Genomic DNA, 21,281 nt, shown 5'->3' with positions numbered 1-21,281 from the left:
ATGAAGCAGAATGTGGATAACTCATTGGTTTCCAAACCTTCTGATTTCTTGTCAAGCCTTATTAAAAAAAAATCACACTAAAAATCCAAACAGGTGAGGAGAATCTCTGACATTTTTCCACACTTAAAGCTCAGATCAGGGGGTGTCTGGGTGGCTCACTCGGTATCCAACTTAGTTTCAGGTCAATGATCTTACGGTTCATGAGTTTGAGCCCTGCATCAGGCTCTGTCCTGATGGTCTGGAGCTTGCTTGAGATTTTTCTCTCTCTCTCTCTCTCTCTCCCTCTATCTGCCCCTTCCCTACATATTCGCTCTCTCTCTCTCTAAAAAAGAAACTTGTTTTTAAAAAGTCCAGATGGTAGTTTCTTAAATGCCACTTGATCAAATGTATACTAAGTCATGACCTGGAAATTAAATGACTTGACCAAGGTCACATATCCAGCCAGCGGCAAAGCTGAAACTGTCATCTGAGTCACGAGGCACACTCCTCCCAGGCCACCAGGACAGGGCAGGGCACACTTTGTCACACTTGTGGAGCCCTCCCAGAGTGTCCCAGGGATGGCTCTGACGTGAGACACAACTGAGCGGCTCCAGAAAGCTGGTTCTAAGAAGCCACCTAACCTGAAATTCTCCCCCATCACTTGGCCCCGCCATGATGTGCTGTGACATGAATGCAAGATAATAGGCCCAAAAGGGGAAAGTCCTTCCAGCGGCAAAGGGCCACCCAGCAGCTGGTTAATGAGGAGGTTAAAGCCTCCTGAGAGACCTACAGGGACAATCCATCCTCAGGAGGGGTGAAGGAAACCATATGACCATGACCATCAGGTCTCCCTGAGACAAACCTAAGGTCTAAGGCACAGTCTGATGACAGGCGGCACAGCATGGGCTTCCACACTGTCTCAGAAGTCTGCAGAATTTTAGCTTTGGGTGACACTTGGAGCCACAGCCCAGAGACCTGCTCCCATGGAGGCATCTGGCCTCCTCTGTCCTTTTTGTCATCCAGAATCTTGGGATGCATGCGCTGAGCCAGTGTAAAAAAAGGGTTCCCTGTCATTTGTTTTCTCATTTTGCTGGAAAGCAAAATTACCATGGGAACTGCTAACGTTTTACAGTGTATTGTAACTTTCAAAGTGCTTGCATTCGGTTCTCCTAGTATCCCTATTTTTCTATTCACTCATCAGTAAATACATGTTGAATAATGACTGGGTACCAGATACCATTCTAGGTACTAGGGATACAGTGATGAACAAGCCAGGGAAAAAATTTCCATCCCATTTTACAGATGAGAAGACTGAGGCTCATGGCAGCTAACTGCTTGGTCCAAAGGCATATTCCTAATAAGTGGCAGATGGAAAACTAAATTCAGATCTTCTCTTTTCAAAATTTTTTTAGTGTTTATTTATTTTTGAGAGAGAGAGCGTGAGCACGAGAGGGGTTAGAGAGAGAAAGAGGAGACACATAATCGGAAGCAGGCTCTAGGCTCTGAGCTGTCAGCACAGAGTGTGACGCAGGGCTCGAACTCACAAACTGTGAGATGACCTGAGCTGAAGTCGGATGCTCAACTGACTGAGCCGCCCAGGTGCCCCTAAATTCTGATCTTCTAAAGCTGAGGTCAGTTTTCCCCCCACTACCTCTCACCATTATATTAACCTTCTGTTGGTTCTTTATACACATCGTGCAGGAAAATAAACCTTTCTGTGCTTTGGGATTTGGAATTTTATTATCAGTGGCCAGCCGGCACTTCTGACCTCAAACATGGCTCTGTTCTTACAGAAGGTACAGAAACTCCCCAAGTCACTAAGCCAGGCTTACTGGGTGCCCTGGAGTCCCCCAGATCTGCTGAGGGGAGACTGGCCCAGAGGGGAGCAGCATAAGGCTCCTATGATGTGAATCTGCTAAGCTTTCAACCAAACTCAAAAGAACCCAGAATAACCAGTTTTCTCTCAATTGTAGGTGTCCTTCTGAATGGGTCGCTCCAGCTTTACCGTCAGTCACTTCAATCACATGATCTCAGCCACATCTGGCTGAGGGCAGACCCTATAAGTGGAGAGCCTTTCTATCGAAAGGGAAAGAGAACTCGTACTTTTGGAGTGTCAGCTGGATCCAGATGCTCTGGAAGGTTGTGAGGTCAAAACCGTAGGGTAGGAGAGGGGAGGGATATGGTGCTATATGAATTCAGAATGAAATTGAAGGGGATGCTATTTTGCATGGGGCCCTCAGCTCTGTGATTGTCTGGCTGGCTGTTCCCTGAACAGCACCAGGGACTGTATTTACCTAAGCAGCCACGTCTAAGGCACGTTAAGTGTTACCTGCACCGACAGAGATGCCACACGTCATTACATTTGAATTAGCCAGATGAGACGGTCTCAGCTGACCCAACTTGGCATCTCAAGCTTAGCACGTTGGGAGAAGAGGAGGAAACACACACACACACATACACCCCAGGTCGTCTGCATCTCCCCAGCTATCTGCCACTAGTTAAATTCGGTCCAACACCCCATTTTCCTAGAATTTCTTCCCAATTTTCTGTTTCCCGGGCTAAAGTCCATAGCCTAAAATAATGAGAGAAATGGGTTGGGAAACAGCCTTCTAATATTTAAAATGGAAACATTTAAAAATTTTCTCCCCTCTGGTTTATCCATCCTGTGCGTTGAGTATCTGCGGGCTTTCTCAGATGGGGGGGCCTCTTGGTGATGTGCTGGTTTGGCAACTATATCTGAAAAAAATAAGCCCCGATTCATGGTGTCTGCCGGTTTCTCTGGTGTGAACATGCCCACTGCGACTCATGTCACGTTACCAGTGTGACGTCACTAAACACAGGGTTGGGAAGAGACGCACCTGATCAGCTCTCCTAAGCTCCGGCCCACTGCAGGACTCCGAATTTCACAGTCTCAAAGAGCTAAGGTACCTCTCTACTCTTTCCCTCTCCAATTCTTCACATCAGTGAGGCTTTGCCAAGTGCCGACTTCCACCAAGGAAATGGCTTCCAAAGGTCAGAGCCAGAGCACTAAAGCCAGTCGCCACCACTACATGGCTAACTGAGGCACCAGCTGACTCATCAGAATATTAATATTATGAAATCCGCCTTCTCAATACGATGAATTAAAGGTCTTTGGCATCTCCCTCTTTATCTCTCAAATTCTGACTCTTGCATCTCCCTCCAGCTCTCAGACTTGCACGGTACCTGGTACATCCTGGAAGGGACGGAGAAAGAGGAAAAGAGAACGCGAGAACAAGTTATTTCAAAAGAAGGATCTGTAATGAGTGCCCTGAGCAAAGGGCAGAGAAGTGTGGAAGGAGACAGAACAGTCAGATGCTGTTCTTTGGTTCTGAGCATTAACTGGGAGGGATAAAGAACACAGTCCTGCTCTTGGATTATAATCTCTTGCAAGCCCCCTGCTTTGAAATGATTTCTTGAAAACATCTCTCTAACGTTTTTAGCGTCAGCAGAAGCCGGCTAAAATTTCCCTGATTTACTACCTAAAAACCCAAGAGGAGGTAATTACGCTTCCTGCTGACAAAATATAAAATGTTAAACATGCCCAATTACAGAGAAGCATTGGAATGTTGAATAGAAGAAAAGAATCTGTGACAGCTCTAACAGTCGCAGTAGGAAACGCAGCTCCCTTACCCCTGGAAGATAAAAATGAATGCCTTCCGGAAAGCCCTTCATCTTCTCTAAGATCTTTTCAATTAATTTAACCATGAATAATTTTCTTTTACAATTACTTCAAATGTTCCAGATTAAATATAAGAAGGCTATTTCCCAGCCCCTTTTCAGAAATGTACCAGGCTGTGTACTTCAGTCTAGGAAATGGCGTTCCTTTAGATTAGTGTCCTGACCTCACACAGCCCTGTCTTCTAAGCACAGTTGGGGGGTGGGGGGCGGGTGCCTGAGACTTCAGGAGCAAAGGGGGGCAGCACAGGCCTTCCTCAGCTCAAAGGCCTGAAGGCCACTCCTTCAAAGGCTCCTGCTCACTAAAGAACATCGCAGAGCATTCTAATCCCTTTAAAGTAGGGCTGTAAGTGCCTACGTGGACCCCTGTGGTCCAGCACAGAGTGTTCTCAAGAGGCTGCTGAGCTGCCAGTGTTAGGGGCAAGCTAGGTGGGAGTCCATAAGGGAGGATGCAGACAACAGAGAGAGGAAGGACAAGCCCCAGAGCTGATGGACTGAAAAGAGTGCTGGAGTGGGGTGTTCACAAGACCAAGCATCCAGAGCTGAGAGATAAGGTGAAGAGGAAGCAGCTGGAGTCAAGAAGGAGCATGCCCTGGGAGGTTGGCTGGAGAGATGAAGCTCACTGTGGGTGGCCAGGAGAGGTGCAAAGAGAGGGTAGCCAGTCTTGTTCACTGGAGGAGCAGGGGCGGAGGAGAGACGGAAACATATAATCTACAACAGGGTGCTGTTTCGTGGCTCTCTGTCTGTGCGCCTGCTGGCTCTCTACCCAAAATGTCATTCCTGCTTTTCATACCTCACAAACTCTTCCTCTTCCCACAATGCCCGGTGCTCAAGAGATCCTTCCTCTGTGAAACTTGCTCCCTCATCATCTCCTCCAAGCCACCCGTCACCTTGCATACATTTCCTCTCTAATACCCAATAAGCATGATAGTTGGAACACAGTAGGTGCTTAATACGTGCTTGTTGAATGAAGAAATGAGTGAATGAAAAGCTAATCAGGTCCTGCTAGAAGGATCTATAGATATTGGCAGTAGCTTAAAAAGTAAGGCCAACAGGTCAAGAGAGGTGCTCGGCTTTTCCCAAGTCATCTAAGAAAGCGTCCCTAGCTAGATAGACATTGTCTTCTATTCCTGAAACAGTAAGAGGAGAATAAACATGCTTGGCTGAAAAGGGAATGAAATTGAACAGCTTCCAGATTTCCTGGTAGCAGTCAAAGATTTGACACCAGTATCATCGTTTTCAGCCAATGGAACCCCTAAAAAATACCACTGAAACTACTAGAATAAGATGTCTTCATTGTTTTCCAGGCTGAGGATCAGTCCTACCTGACACATTCATAAGCCCACCTTAAAAATTCAGATACAACAGGTTTGGGTCAAGGCACCTGTATTTTTCAAAAACTCCCCCAAGCGCTTCTGATAACGAACTGAATTAGAAAACACTGGGTAGTTGTGTCTAAGCCACTGCTGCTGTGACTTGTAGTGTATGTGACCGAACATTACCAGAGAGTGGGGCTGCTGTCTGCCTGGCGGACCAGAGACAGTCTTAACAAAAGAAAAGGTAAACTTACTGTCTATTTACTTGGATTTTCTCACTTAATCTTCCCAAAAGCATACAAAGTGGGAGCTGACATTCTGTACGGCACAGATGCGGGAGCTTACAGAGGCTAAGTAACTGATCAGCCGGAATTCAAAACCCTGGCAGTTGATTCCAGAGGCTGTGTTTTTAAACACTGAGCAGTACAACACCTTTGCTGAACATGGGCAGAAAGCAACTCCCTGAAACACAGTCCTGAAGAAGTGGTCAGTGCACTCGAAGTTGCCTCAATCGGCATTACCTCCGAGCTGTTCTGTCCTCGAACTTATCGGAACTGATTGTTTTGATCAATCTTGGGCATTCCTGCATCTGTCTCACTGTGTGTTACACATGTTTGCCTCCTCATATGTATAGCACCACGCCCAGCCCACGATATCAACTCAATAAATATTTGTTGAATTTAAAACAATTTGATTCCACGGATGTCGTAATTAAATTTGATTCCGTGATGTGACTAGAGCCAAGAATTTCCCTTCATCAAAGCTCTTTGTGCTACATTGGCCACGAACTTGACTCGGCTATAGAAAGAGAAGAACAGGGACACAATGTGTGCCCACTGGATGAGCTGTCGAGGAGCACACACATGTTCTGCCAGCATGACTGGGTCGCAGACAAACCTGGAAGGATCCGGGGTGCCAGTGAAGTAGTGAATGCACGGCGAGCTTCTGTTCTGAGGCAGAACAGACACGACACTGGCCGTGGTAAGGAAGGACTCGGAGTCTATACAGACTCCACCGGCTTTGTCCCGTAAGATGTCAATCATGGTCTGCACAGTGATGCTTTCTATAAAGGAAAAAGAGAGAGAAAGAAGCTGTAACAGTAGCAGGTTGTTAACCAAAATCCATTCATTCCTTTTCCTTTTCAGCAACAGAACCCTGGATTGTAACTGCTACAGACTATACTTCCCAGCTTCCCCTGTGGCTAGGTGTGGTCACATGATAAATCCTGACCAGTGGGAGACAGAATGTTATGTAAAAACTCTTCTCTCATCCATAAAAAGGATGGTTTGCCTTTCACTTTGTTTCCCCCTCTTTCTTTAAAAAAAATTTTTTTTTTAATGTTTTATTTATTTCTGAGAGAGAGACAGCATGAGCAGGGGAGGGTCAGAGAGAGGGAGACACAGAATCTGAAATAGGCTCCAGGCACTGAGCTGTCAGCACAGAGCCCGACGTGGGGCTCGAACCCATAGACTGGGAGATCATGACCTGAGCAGAAGTCGGACACTTAACAGACTGAGCCACCCAGGCGCCCCTGTTTCCCCCTCTTTGTGCTGTTAGGACATGCCCACAGGTGGACCCACAGGTGCAAGTCAAATGTTGAGTACGGCTGTCCTCTGGTGCAGACTAACCCGCCAGCCCTGGACTGGCCACATACATCTAGACTATAACATGGGAGAAAAATAAGCTTCCATTTTCTTTCTTTCTTTCTTTCTTCCTTTCTTCCTTTCTTCCTTTCTTCCTTTCTTCCTTTCTTCCTTTCTTTCTTTCTTTCTTTCTTTCTTTCTTTCTTTCTTTCTTTCTTTCTTTTCTTTCCAAATAGTTTATTGTCAAATTAGTTTCCGCATAACACTCAGTAAGCTTCCATTTTCTTAAAATCATATTATTTTGTGGTCTCTTTGTTGTAGCACTTAGCAATTTCTCAACTAGTACAGTAGGCAATAGAGCGATATCCATAGGAAAGTATGTGCAATCTATTCACAATCCACTAAGCAAGCTCTCTCATACACACTTGTTGGTTACAGTCAATACTGTATTTGGGGAATAGGGCGCCTGGGTGGCTCAGTCGGCTAAAGCATCTGACTTTGGCTCAGGTCATGATCTCATGGTTGGTGGGTTCAAGCCCTGCGTTGGGCTCTGTGCTGACAGCTCAGAGCCTGGAGCCTGCTTCAGATTCTGTGTCTCCCTCTTTCTCTGTCCCTCCCCCACTTGTACTCTGTCTCTCTCTGTCTCAAAAATAAATAAACTATAAAATATACATATATATTTGGAGAATGACCTCTCTGAAGTGGGAGAGAGCCACACAGAGAAATATTAAAACATTCAGGGTCATTATGACTACCGACTCTGACTTCAGTTACATGTGTAAACAATTCCTTGACTATCAACGACCCCAGCTTTACATTTTCTCCTCTGATCATAATTCATTAAAACACTATTCTCTCGGTCTATGTTCACATCGATGGAATCAAAGCATCACAGAAAGACAAGGTGCCTTAAACTTCACTAACACAACTCTCATCCACTTTGTAAATTTCTGTTTGTCATGTGTCATACCTAAAAGGATTCATAAGCCTTGATCTCTTCAACTACCCAGTGTCCAAAAGTCTCCACTGTCTTACAAATGAGTTTATTGATTTAAGTTGGGACCCAAAAGGTTGCTCATGTCTGAAATCTCTTTTAATCCCTGCCTCTCACTGTATCCCCTTGCATTTTATTTGTTGGTCATTTCTCCTGTAGAGTTTTCCACAGTCTGAACTTTGCACTTGCCATCCCAACTTTCTCGTAAAGAACCAGATAGTAACTATTTCAGGCTTATGGGCCACACCATCTCTGCTGTAACTTACCTATTGCAACTGTGCAACCGTGCCAGTGGGACATGGAGGCAGTCATAGCCACTACCTAGATAAATGCACCTGGCTGTGTTCCAATAAAGTTTTATTCACCAAATAGGGGGCTGCCGACAGGTCCTAGTCTGCCAACCCCTGTACTAAATGATCACAGGTTTAACTTACAAAATGTGTGTATCATTGGCAACTATAAAATGGGGCCTCAGTGGTTTACTTGGAAGGGTGTCCACTCGGGCACAAAAGTAATAAGCTACCCAGTCACCACATTTAGCTAAATATGGGATCTGATTAAGTCAATCACTGGGTGCAAGAGAGAGGGTTTAGGAAAAGAATTCAGGACAACAGTTCCAACTCAACAAATGTTCGCAGAGCAAAAGACTATAATAGACACCATGAGGGAATCCCAATCTGAGTGAGAGATAGCACCCTGCCCTCCAGGCTCAGCAGGCTACTGAGAAAGGAAAATATAGGAAGACAAGACAATGAGTGAAATACACAAACGTTGGGGTGCGTGGGTGGCCCAGTCAGTTGAGCATCTGACTTTGGCTCAGGTCATGATCTCACAGTTTGTGGGTTCAAGCCCCCCGTCGGGCTCTGTGCTGGCAGCTCAGAGCCTGGAGCCTACTTCGGATTCTGTGTCTCCCCATCTCTCTGCCCCTCCCATGATCATGCTCTGTCTCTCTTTGTCTCTCACTGATAAATAAATGTTAAAAAAAATGTTTTACATTAAAAAAATAAATACACAAACGTGGAGGTAGAAGGAAGGTATCACAAAGACGAGTACAATGACATCATTTAAAAGAGAAATAACATCAAGAGGAGGAAAAACCCTCATGGACGAGGAAGCATCTTGTAACAACAGATACACGTCATCCTGCCTGCACATCAGGGGCATCAACGCAAGTTGGTCTCTATGTACCAGGTCTATCCTCATCTCCTCTTTGCTCACCCTCCGAAGTTCAGACAAGTTCTCTGAAATAGCTGCAAGACAACAGGTATGAGAGAGAGAATCATAAGGGATATACTAACTCACCTTCTTTCTTTTCTAAGCTGTCTTTGCCTGCACAGCAGTCTAGGTGGTCATCAGCTGGCGAAAAAACTTCAGAAAAATTGAACTCGTCCTCTCCCGTCCACCAGCCTTGACTCTGAGCATAACTCCTGAGTTCGGGATGCTCCGCGTCAATCTTAGTGGTGAGTGAAAGCTGATTGCAAATACACTTCACTCCCTCTGTGGAGAGTACAAAGCCCAGTTAGTTGGAAATATACTTAGACTGAATCAAGAAATGGAAATTTACAGCGAGTCCCGTCTCTGCAATTCAACTTCACAGAGAGGAATCAACTGTATTTTTGAAGAGAGAAACACAGTCCTTGGTCCTCTTCTAAGAAGACCTCCCAGAAGGTCTGACCAGTCCTGACCAGGCACTACCACATTTTAAATGAGCAATGGTCACTTGATCTAAAATTCACATTCAAAAGAAAACATGCAAAGCCCTCATTATGGCTAAATAAACCCCAAGCTTCTACTAATTATAGAAAAAAATGAAAGGTTTCTTGAAGGAGACACGACACTACTTACAAGACTTAGGAACATCACAACTATAGCACTGTTTCCTCCCCAATTTAGTTTTCCTCTACTTGAAGGGACATTTTACGCCACCACCCTCTGCCCAAATACATCATTTTTGGAAAATACAAATACGGGACTTCTTCATTCAGCTGTTTTTTTTTCAGGTCCCAACATTTAGAAAAACCCAGTGGCACTGATAATGAACTGTTTTAAAATAATGGAATGTACCTGTGAATGTATATCTCTGAGTATATTGGTATGACTGTGTGTGTATACATGTGTGTATATGTATATGACTGTGGACATTCTGTGGGAATTTTTTTTCTCATAAAAATGTAAGTGCAGTTAAAAGAGTCTAGAATCAGGAACACTCTGAGGACACTCCAGCTTAATGAATGAGGGTTTGCCCAGAAATTCCCCTCTGCCGACAGGCTTGCTATGGCTTCTTCCGAAGTCTCAGCTGCAAATACACTGGGGACAGCTTGGCCTTGATTCTCCAAGATGTTGTCTAGGATACTAAGAAGATATGTTCTATAAGCTGTAGCTCAAAAAGGCCATCCATACTTGCTGCTTCCAGAGAGCATGTTGATCTTCCAAATTCTTGGAGAATGAAATAAACAGAGAGATCAAACCACAAGCTGCAATAAAGCCATGATGGCCTAAAACCCAGTTCTTGGAGACAAGGTCAGTGCTGGATTGAGTTCTTCCAGGATGTTCTGCTCCGCTGATTTGTTCTTCCAAAATAAGTATCACTAGCTGATGGGCGTTGGCCTTCTGTCATTCATCTTTTCAGAGGACAAGAATAAAACTACTTAAAATTTTTAAAAATAAAAAGGAGCTTTGGCCTAAGAGATTTTGGCATTCTTCATACCAAGCTATTAAAAAAACAAACAAACAAACAAAACACAACCTTGAGAACACCACCACAGATAGGGCTGATTTATAACGTATGTTTGCTTTCAGGGCACGCAGGTGGCTCAGTAGGTTAAGCGTCCAGCTCTTGATTTCGGCTCAGGCCATGATCTCATGTTTCATGATCAAGTCCCGTGTCAGGCTCTGTGCTGACTGTGTGGAGGCCACTTGGGATTCTCTCTCTCCCTCTCTCCACCCCTTCCCCATTCATACTCTCTGTCCCTCTCTCTCCTTCAAAAATAAACAAATAAACATTAAAAACAATAGATGTTTGCTTCCTAGAATGTTGGCATTTGGGACCCAGTTTCACGAAGTCCTATTGCAATCCCACTGCTGTTGGGACCAGAGGACAGGAGATCAATGAGTCCAAGGAATGGCTGAGATTTTATTTCAATGTTTGGTGAAAGACAACATGCATTTTGAGGAGCTGGGGTTTTTAAGCTGTATCTTGAAGAGAAACTAGGCTTTGAAATCCAAGTATAGATCAAAAAGTTTTAAGCTCTATTTAAAAGCAATATATGACTGCTTTTTCAGCATGAACCACTTTCACGATGGAAACACTGGATAATAAGGCTTTGTCTTAAGAGGACTTTTTTGATTAAAAAAAGTTTAAAGTTCGTGCACTGTAGCAGGCTCGGTGGTCCAGCAGCCACACCGACTGCCTCAGTTCTGTAAGTGCCACAGGAGTGGGGCGCAAGGACCAGTGGGTACATTCTGGGCATGTGGGGGTGGAGAAACTCTCTAAGATTGTTGCAAGGGTGCCACTAGCCCACCCGGGGCCCTTGTGAGGATGCGAAGAAGCCGCCCTCCTCCAGGCAAGCGCCACAAGCCAGCCACGTCGAGCACATAACACATCCATTGTCCACAGTGCATGACTGCACTGGCTTAGGCCACAGAAAACCACAGGCTTGATTTCCAACTATTGCAGCAGATCCTCTGCTTCTAACTCAGGTCAGCTTTGGTTCTAATCACCCCTAAGGCAGGTATGAAAACAGGTTTCATCCCTATCATCAAGTCTGAGGCACTGGAAGAAAATTCCTGACAAATTCAGTTAAGGCCAAGTTTAGGCTCAACACGAGAAGAGTGTGGCGATCCACTAGGCACGTCTGCCGCGAGCACAGGAGGGGAGAAATGGCGGCACACAGTCTATGTACACGTCATCCAGTCCTGAGGAACATCCGTGGGCCAGTTCTCTCCTAGAATTCCTTCGTTCTCTTGGAAACCCTTGATCTCATTCTGGGACCTCACCCGTCTGCAGTATGAGGGTGCTAAGTGAGGAGACGGGACAACCACAGCCCCCTTCTACCATCTCCTTCCTCGGAGCTGTCTCAGAACGAAATGCTGCAGGGAGCACAGAGCAACAACTGTATGGGCGCGAAATCCTTCCGGGTGGATTCCCTAGTCCTCTGCTCTTCTAAAAACACTGTCTCATGGAGAAATGAGCTTGTCAGCCCAGAGGTAGTCCATGGTCCTCACACAGATCCAAAGTCCTCTTTTAGAGGGACATTCCAAGTATGAGGAGCTACAGGGCTGGGGGTGATGAGGGGTAGCCCCCTGTGGAGGGGGTTCATTCAATTCCTCGAATGGGATAATCGCCACAGCCTTGGCCACATCACAGATCTAACCATTTGGATCACAAAACTGCCAGGAGCCACAACTGGGTCCTGCCCAGAAAGCAAGAGGAAAATAAGAAATGTCAGGAGCGTGTTTCTCAAGGGCTGATATCCCCGCAGCCCAGGTTCCTCTCTAGAAGCAGAGCCCAGAAGCGGGGATCTGGCCCAGAGACGGTCTGCGCCAGCCGGGTGACGCCTGCGCGTCCAGGCAGCATCCCCCTCAGCCCCTGCTGTCCTTGAGGCCCCGTCCCGTCCACACCGCTCACCTGTGATCTGCTCGGCGGCCCAGTACTTCCCCACGGTCTCCAGCACCCAGGCCTCCGCGCGGTCCACGATCAGATACGCGCTCTGGAAGCTGTGGCAAGTGTGTGCATCCTCATAGTAATTCCCACCCTGTCCGTGTTCCTCCAACAAGGCGACGATGACGTCCAGGGCTTCTTTGGCCGTTGTGCCTCTTTCCAAACCAAGCCTGAAGTAAGGAAGCCGGAAGTCTACCTGAGTCATTGAGTACCCGGTGGTTTTCACCACAGTAACCGACGCCTGGGACGGAGCTGAGTTGCGTAGCATGACGACACATGTAAATACAGGAATACGCAGGCCGATAAACAGATTCACGGCACTTGAGCTCAGAGTACATCTCTCACGTGCTCAGTTCAGAATCACGGGGGTGTTTTCTGTCTTTGGGCAACCCCCTTCCTACACAGACAGAAGACTCAGGAACCCAGTGGCTTCTGCCTCGTGAAAGCCAACTCAGCCATCTCTCTGTTTTCTAACTCTGACTCCCAGGGAGCCGGCCAGCTCAGCCCGAGCCTTGTCAGGACCCCTTTTCTGTGGCTTATTCTCCCTCCTGCCTCCGCAGAAAAGGAAATCTCTGCCCAGTGCAGCCTTGACCTCTGTCACTCTACCCGGGCATTTCGGTCAGAAATAAAAGGTTCCATAGCTAGCCCTTGTCCTTGGTATGTATAATTTACTCCCACATCTCCCTGGGAACTGGTGCCTGGGTAGGACGTGCTCCATCCTCTTCTACATATCTCTCCTCCTACCTATCAGCCTGCCTCTACTGGTGTGACTTAGAGCGTCGCTTATCAAAAAGTACCTCTTTCTTCTGAAATGAAATAGCAATCTGCTCCCAGCCCTTCCAATTTGTTGGCCTCCTACCGAGGGTGCAGATTTGGCCCTCTGTGTGACCTTGGGCAAGTTGCATAGTATGTTTGAACTCAGTTTTGTATCACCTGTAAAACAGGTACCTAATCATGCGGCTGCTATGAGGACAGGTTTATGAGATAATGACTGTGAAAATATAAGCACAAATGCCCAGGACCAAGGAGGTGGTCAGTGGGTGTGACCGGCAGCACGCTGTGACAGAAAAACAATGGCTCCGAGATCAAGGGACCTGGCTCCCAATTCCATGTGTGCCACCTACTGGCAGTATGACCTTCAGTAACATGACCTCTCTGAACTGTGATTTTCTCCTTTGTAAAGTCAAAATGGTACTACATCCCTCGCAGGCTGATTTGAAAGAGGATGGCACTTGCTATGGACTCAGTAAATGTCCACTGATTCATCACTTGCTTCGAGTTATCATTCTGGCGGCAGGAACACAAGAGCCTCAGAACAGAGACCATGGGGCCGGCTAAGATGGTAGCATAAGCCAGTTCTGCACGAATTTTCAGTAGGAGAGCAGTCATCTATCTCTACAATTTACCCAGCTTGACTCTTTCTGAAGGAACCTTCACTGTACAGCCAGGGAGAAGAAAAGATAATGTTACAGACTTATTCTCTCTCTCTCTTCTAAGTTTATGTATTTATTTTGAGAGAGGCAGAGAGAATGAGAACAGGGAAGGGCCAGAGAGACAGGGAGAAACCAGGCTTTTGGCGAAGAGCCTGATATGGGGCTCAAACTCTCGAAATCTCGACATCATGCCCTGAGCCAAAATCAAGAGTCGGTTGCCTCACTGTCTGAGCCATCCAGGTGCCCCTATAGACTTACTACTCTTGTCACAGGCTTATTTTTGTAGTCTGATAATTACATATCAATTTATTGGGCATTTCTCAGTTTTAGCTTATTCACCAAGGCACTGGTTTGCAAAGCTGAACCCTAAGACCCTAGCAGAGTGATACAAAATAAACTCGGTAGAAAGTTGGGTTAAGTAGACTTTCCTGTCAGTCAGTGTCATCTTCTCCAAAAAGGACTGGCAGGAGCAAGCTCTCATCTGATCTTGAGGATCCAGAGCAAACAAGCATGCCATGTGCACCTCTCTAGGTCTGCCCAAGCTGTATCCCAAGGAGGGCCCCCTTCTCCCTTCCACAGGCGCCTGGCAGCCTCTGGTCACATCGCCTCGTGCACACACTCCAGGGAGAAGCCTGTCCCAGGGTCTCCGTGGGGCTCCAATCTGCCGACGCAAGCACGGGCTAGGAGCCTGTGAATACCTAGCCGGGGGCACACCACCTTCACAAGCTGTGACTTCTCCTTCGCAGTCTCTAGCTCACTCTCCTGCCGTCCTGCCTGCTGCGCTCCACACTGAGATGCCCAGTACATGCCCTTGCGCTCCCGCGTGGGACTTTAGTGCCCTCTGCGTACGGCGTCTGCAGCGGGACCTCAGCACTCATCCACAGACACAACTCTGATCAGACCCTCCTACCCTCTGAGCCAGGACCATGGAAAACGATACACATGGCCACTCCCTCTTAGCTGCCGTGCCACGGGCCGAGGACAGGACAGCCTGACCACTCTACCAGGATGCAAACAGCGGCAGACCGAGGGGGCAGATGCGCCCGGGCTACGGTGGTCTAGGGCCACAAGTTACCGATATCAGGAGACCTGTTCCGAAGCCTTTCACAGAGGTCTGGCCCCACAAATGGGGCAAATTCACGTGACTCAAAACAAGCAAAGCATCTTTCTGGTCCCATGGCTACTTTCCCTTTGGCTGCCTCACCGCACTAGGGGCACGACCAGGGCAGGAAAGGGGATGGAATTACCTGAGCCAAGGTTAGAGTCTCACTCTGACCTCTACCTGCAGTGCAGTTCAAATCCTTTGACTGTATGAGCTCGGTCCAGAGTTTTCTGGATCTTGGAGTTAGACACCCCCGCGTTCAAACTCTTGTTTTATGAAAAATCCTTGTTAGAATCCCTATTTGCAGCCCGTGACTCTCACACAGGTATGTTAGGCCCACAGTGCCCATTCCTGGAAGGTAACAGACTTATCCGTCGGTTGGCGGAAGCTACGGACCACAGGGGCCTTTGTGTAAATGTACACTTTCTCCCCGCAAGGCCTCCCCTCATTGCCTGGTATGAGATGTCGGTTCTGGGAGGCCCTTTAGAGGTCATCCGATCTAAGGGCTCCCCTCGAAGAAATGCAGAGACTGTGGCCCAGAGAGGTACTGTAACTCGGTGTACTCACACTGAAAACCAAGGTCCCTGGCCCTCAGCCCCAATATTCTTTCAACTCAGTCATGATTCTGTTGCGATTCACTATCTCAGAAAAAAAGAGAGCCAGTTCAGAATGTCATTTCGGTCCCACCCACCCTCTCCTTTGGTGGTTCCTTCAAAACTCAGTCATTGATCAGCCACCGCAGGCCAGGCACGCAAGTCCCGGTGCTCGCGACACGGGAGTGACCGAGCGGAGGCCCCCATCCCACTAAGCCCACGACAGGCCTGCTGCCTCCTACTAGGTAGTGGCTGGCAGAGCAGGGAAAGGGAAGAGGACCACGGAGATGAAGAAGCCACAGGAGGGACATACTTCTCTTCTTTTTTCCTTGATATGTTATGTATTTGACATGTAACCTTCCCTCTTTCATATATTTTAGATAGATTTCAAACCATAAACCGCCCACTTAAAATATACCATTCAGTGATTTTTAGTATATTCACACAACTACCACTACAATCTAATTGGGACTTTTTCTTTTTCTTTTTTTTAACATTTATTTATTTTTGAGAGACAGAAAGAGACAGAGCATGAGCAGGAGAGGGGCAGAGAGAGGGAGACACAGAATCTGAAGCAGGCTCCAGGCTCTGAGCTGGCTGTCAGCACAGAGCCCGATGCAGGGCTTGAACTCATGGACAGTGAGATCATGACCTGAGCCTAAGTTGGACGCTTAACCTACTGAGCCACCCAGGCACCCCTAAGTGGGACATTTTCAACACACCAAAAAGAAGGCTCATATCCATAAGGAATCACTCCCCATTTTCCCACCCCAGCCCCAGACAATCACTAATCTACTTTCTGCTTCTATGGATTTGCCTCTTCTGGATGTTTCATGTAAATACAATCATGCAATATGTGACCATTGGTGTCTGGCTTCGTTCACTTAGCATGATGTCTTCAAAACCCACCATGTTGAGGCACGTGTAAGCACTTGGCCATTTTTTATTGCTTAATGATATTCCACCGTAATCTACTCTTTTTTCCTATCACCTCAAACTTATCAAAAAGACACACGTCTACTTTGGGAGGGCTGTGTTACAAACTATGAGGTTTGGAGGGAAATCAATCCCGTTCCCAGTCCCCCATCTATTCTGAGCAGTTGTTTCAAAGAATGACTGCAGTCAGTACCTGACCAGATCCATCCCCAGTAAGGCTTCGGTCTCAGCGGCTGGTTCTCTGGCATTGATGGCTTCATTGGCTATGCACACGCCATGCTCATTGGCTCCCATTTCTGCCCCCCAAAGCCAGGCAGGTCTGCTTATCACAATGGCATGGGTCCTGGGGACTTGGTCGATTGAAATATAAGTGCACTGGAAAACAAAGACAGGAAAGAAAGGACCATCACCTGTCAGGAACCACTTAGTTTCCACCTTGGTACTTAAATTGAACCACTACATCAGTTACATACAGAGCCAGGAAATGAAAGGCCTTGGGAACAGCAGACTTCAAAGATTCCCCAAGTCTCAATGCAGCTCAGAGGTCTCTGGTGCGTTTCAGTTTTGCCAATCAGGTTTCAGTCTCTGGTTCAAGCCCAATTTAATATTTATTTTTGAGGGAGAGAGAGAGAGAGAGGGAGAGAGAGAGAGAACATGCGTAGAGGAAGAGCAGAGAGAGAGGGAGACACAGAACACGAAGCAAGCTCCAGGCTCTGAGCTGTCAGCACAGAGACCGACGCAGGGCTCGAACCCGCAGACCGCAAGATCATGACCTGAGCTTAACCGACTGAGCCACTGAGGTGCCCCGTGGTTCAAGTGCAATGTACCCACAGTGCTCACATATATGGCAATCATCTTCATGAAGCAGGTATGTGGCCCATCTCTGCCTGAATATGCTGCCTGGTCATTTCAGCAGGCACAAGCACTTCAAACAAACACAGCCATTTATTCTCATATGCAAAATTCCTTCTAGATCAGTGGTTTTCAAATTCTTTTAAAGTTATTGAAACTTAGGGGCGCCTGGGTGGCTCAGTCGGTTAAGCGTCCGACTTTCGCTTAGGTCATGATCTCGCAGTTCGTGGGTTCGAGCCCCGCATCGGGCTCTGTGCTGACTGCCAGCTCAGAGCCTGGAGCCTGTTTCAGATTCTGTATCTCCCTCTCTCTGACCCTCCCCTGCTCACGCTGTCTTTCTCTCTCTCTCTCTCTCTCAGAAATAAATAAAAAAAAATATTAAAAAAAAAGTTATTGAAACTTATTATAGAAGAAACGTTACTCGGAGCCCTAACATAGAAAGCAGGTTAAAGGAAAATGTATTGCCTGAAGAAGGGGGGGTGCTCCCTGTGCTCCTGGCAATGATCCCTAGGGCTCCCTGGAACTAGTCAGATAACCTTCACAGTTGCTCTAGTGGTAGAAAAGGGAGCGTGATGATAATCCTTTACATTTAACTAATGCATTAAATGCTCTCTCAGATGCTGTGCCTCCCTGTCTGTCCCATCCGATTCTCACACTAAGCCTATGCAGTAGACGCGGGAAGACGGTCCCAGGAGGGCATGTTTAGTGCTCTCACACCAGTTAGTGTTGTACATCTTACCTTCTCCGGGCTGCTGTGTCTTTTTTTTTTTTAAACTTTTTTTTAGTGTTTGTTTATTTTTGAGACAGAAAGGCACAGAGCATGAGCAGGGGAGGGGCAGAGAGTGAGGGAGACACAGAATCCGAAGCAGGCTCCAGGCTCTGAGCTGTTGGCACAGAACCCGACGCGGGGCTTGAACTCACGAACCATGAGATCATGACTCAAGCAAAGTCAGACGCCCAACCGACGGGGCCACCCAGGCGCCCCAAGGATGCTGTGTCTTTACCTGGAAAATAAGCTAGTGGATTGAGATCAAGTGATTTTTTTTTTTTTTTTTGAAATATTTTTAGCCTCGGCACCCTGCCTTCACACAAACTCTTACACAGAAGCAGGAAGAGAGTAAAAGTGGTCATAGCGTGTTGAGGCGAATGGAAGATGGGCGGTGGGCCCGGCTAACGCAAAGCCCGGCCTGCTCCTTCTACCCCTTCCCTCCCCACGCTGGGCCCACAGGACAGACAGCTCCCTTGGAGAAATGCGAAGAGCACTACCCTGGGTTACCCATAAGGGGCCTGCTGACTCTGGCATTCTATCAGCCTAGGACACGCACTGTGTGGTGGCTGCAGCGTGAAACCCAGGGCCCGAAATTGCACAGCACTCTTTAGCTCTCAGGGGAGAATTTCATCAGCTACATCTACCACTTACATTTTCAATTGGGCCCTGAAAGCATCGGCTCAACTATGGCCTCAGATCCTTTTCTGACTCGAGACCCAATTGTATCGACTGAACGCACCCAGGAAGTTATTCCACACTGATTTTCCATAATGTCTCGGCCTTGGGTAAGAGCCAGAACGCGGGTAGCACGCGTACTCGTTGATCAGGGGACACATGCATCTTCATCATCCATGGAAGGTGTTGCTTTGCACAGGGATGAGGTTATTTCACTTGATAAAAAGTGGTAAAACTGACAGCTAATTAAATCCAGAAGTTGTCAAAAGGCTCTTGAGTTTTCCATGGCAAATTGATAACAAAATGCGCTCTTGAAATGTTTTCCCCAGTCCCCGAAAGTTGTTTGCTTTGAAGAATGATTCTTTTAGAGCAAACATGTAGCCAGCACCGTGAACAAACTATGATCCTCGGTGCTCTTCTAAATGTACTTGCAGTTTATATCTTAAAATTGTGTTCTTTCGTGTAAAAAGCAGTTCAGGCACTGACCAACATTTTCCAAAACCCCCTTGTACACTGAGCGCCAGTGACAAATTCTGTCTTGAGAAGAATGAATAAACAGGGAAGGAATTTAAGATTCTTAAGCACAGATGTATCAGAAAGTTATTTTTAAGGGCAGGAAGAGAGCAAAAATAAGAAGAGGCTTATTTATCTGTTCTCAAATTCTTTTTTACACATTCGTTTCCCTTCCACCAATTATTTACAGAGCCACCAGCCACACACAAGGCATTTCATGGCAAGTGCTGTTTGTAGATAAATCAGGAAGGATGCCCAATCCCTGTCCTTTCTGCTGGGAAAGAAGAAGGCACACATCCAAATGACCATGACCACCAGGCCACCCTCAGCAGGTGTCCCTGAGGCCTGTCAGGTTTATATGTAATCCATCTTTCCCCCTCCTCAACCTTGTACATCTGAGTAATCCATGCCTGCTTTTATCTTTCACATTCCGTTCCATTTATCCCCTTCCAAAATACTGTATAATTGACTTATGTACTGTGTATACTCTATGTATATTATTTCCCCCAGCCACAAGGTAAGCTCCAGAGGACCAAGGAGAGTATTTGTGGTTTAGCTCAGTGATAAATCCTAAATCTGCTATACACTAGGCATCAAGAGATCTTTTTTCCAGGGAGGGAGGGAAAGAATGAATGAAGGAGTAAATAACAAAGAACAGAGGGACATAATGCAGGTTCAAAAGAAAGGGGGAAATTACCTAAGTGGTCAGAGGCTTTATCAAATGGGCGACATTTGAGTTGATCTTGAAAAAATGGGCCAGACATCAAGGTGCTCCTGACAGAGGTTAAGAGCCAGAGAAGAGACAGAGACATGGGTCCAGGAACATCCCTCCCCACCCCCCACCCCGCTCTGTGCCACTCACAGAAGCTATTGAGAAGGTACTGAGTAACAGCACCGCAAGGGCTCAGTAAGTATTGACTGATAAAAATGTTGAAAACTGAATCCAAAAGACCATATGGTCTTCGTGGGAGTTCAAAATATTTGCAGCCAACTTGACACTTTTTAGCCAAACTCAGAAGGAGGAGGAAGAAAAGAGATGCCCAAGTGGCCAGATGGGCCAAATCAGCCCCTCCTAAGCGCCGGGCGGAAAGCCAATGCACCAGATCCCCTTCATATGCCAGAGCAGGGGGGTATGGAGATGAGGAGATGGGGGAGGGGGTGTGCACCCAAAGCCCTAGGGAGCCTGTAACACGCACACCCTTAGGGCACCTCCCTCATGGACTGCAGCAGCCTGGGCCTAACAAGGGCCCTTCTGTGGCTGTAATTCACACACACTCCATTGTGTTTGAAACCTGACTGATCACACCCAGATCAAAGAGGATGCTCACACTTGTCTCATATAGATCGCTTATCTAAAATCCTCATCTGGGAGCAAACCTCACAAATAGGGAACGTTTACACAAGATGTAATTAGCTAAACTTTGTAAAGTCAGCCATTAGAACATGAACTCTGCAGGCAGTTCTTTCTTTCTTTTTTTTTCAAGTGTATTTATTTATTTTGAGAGAGAGGGAGAGCAGGGGAGGGGGGCAGAGAGAGAGGGGGAGAGAGAGAATTCCAAGCAGGCTCGGCACTGTCAGCACAGAGCCCGACATGGGGCTTGAACTCACAAACTGTGACTTCATGACCTGAGCCAACACCAAAAGTCAGACGCTTAACCGACTGAGCCACCCAGGTGCCCCCGTCATTTTTTTTTTTTAATACAATTCACCGACCTTCACAATTGCCACATCATTAATGAGGAGGCAGACGATACGTGGGATGGGATTCCAGGCAGCAGAGCAGGCCTCATCAAGGGACAAAAAAAAAATCCAAACAGCACCTGACATGTTCTTTCAGCCTGACAAAAGCAATTTAGTTCCTCAAGTCAAAATTCCTTGCCAGATTTCTATGGAAAACAAAAAGGGAAAAGGACACATTCACCACTCAAAAAGATCAATCTTTACAGGGATGGTTCTGGCCTCCGCTTTGGTGATTAAGCCGCGTAAGAGGTCTGCAGAGACAGATGAGCAAACTGTCTTGCTGCCCCAGGGCCACTCCCAACCAGCCTTTAATAAAACAAATCTGTCAGCTGGTGTGACTTCTGGAGGCCAAGGCTGCATAACAATATAAGAATGTAAGAGCAGGGAGCACGGTGAGGCACACTTGTAAATGTCAGCCCTGCCTACTGCTAATCACTGAG

At 46.9% G+C, this 21,281-nt stretch overlaps 1 protein-coding gene across 2 annotated transcripts in view; it reads right to left on the bottom strand.

The window, feature by feature from the left end:
• The window catches only part of SCRN1 (secernin 1), a 62,660-nt gene that overhangs the window by 6,532 nt on the left and 34,847 nt on the right, over positions 1–21,281 (bottom strand). For both annotated transcript variants that reach the window (XM_077775331.1, XM_077775330.1), the window contains 4 exons: positions 16,486–16,667; positions 12,196–12,398; positions 8,871–9,065; positions 5,889–6,054 (listed from right to left, as the gene is read on the bottom strand). In XM_077775331.1, coding sequence (XP_077631457.1) covers positions 5,889–6,054; positions 8,871–9,065; positions 12,196–12,398; positions 16,486–16,667 — 746 coding nt within the window. The remainder of the gene's footprint in view (positions 1–5,888; positions 6,055–8,870; positions 9,066–12,195; positions 12,399–16,485; positions 16,668–21,281) is intronic.

The sequence above is a fragment of the Crocuta crocuta genome, unplaced genomic scaffold (genome assembly GCF_008692635.1).
Source record: "Crocuta crocuta isolate KB4526 unplaced genomic scaffold, BGI_CrCroc_1.0 scaffold197, whole genome shotgun sequence".
NCBI lineage: Eukaryota > Metazoa > Chordata > Mammalia > Carnivora > Hyaenidae > Crocuta > Crocuta crocuta.
The sequence above is the reverse complement of the archived record's forward strand: the minus strand, read 5'-3'. Positions and strand labels throughout refer to the sequence as shown.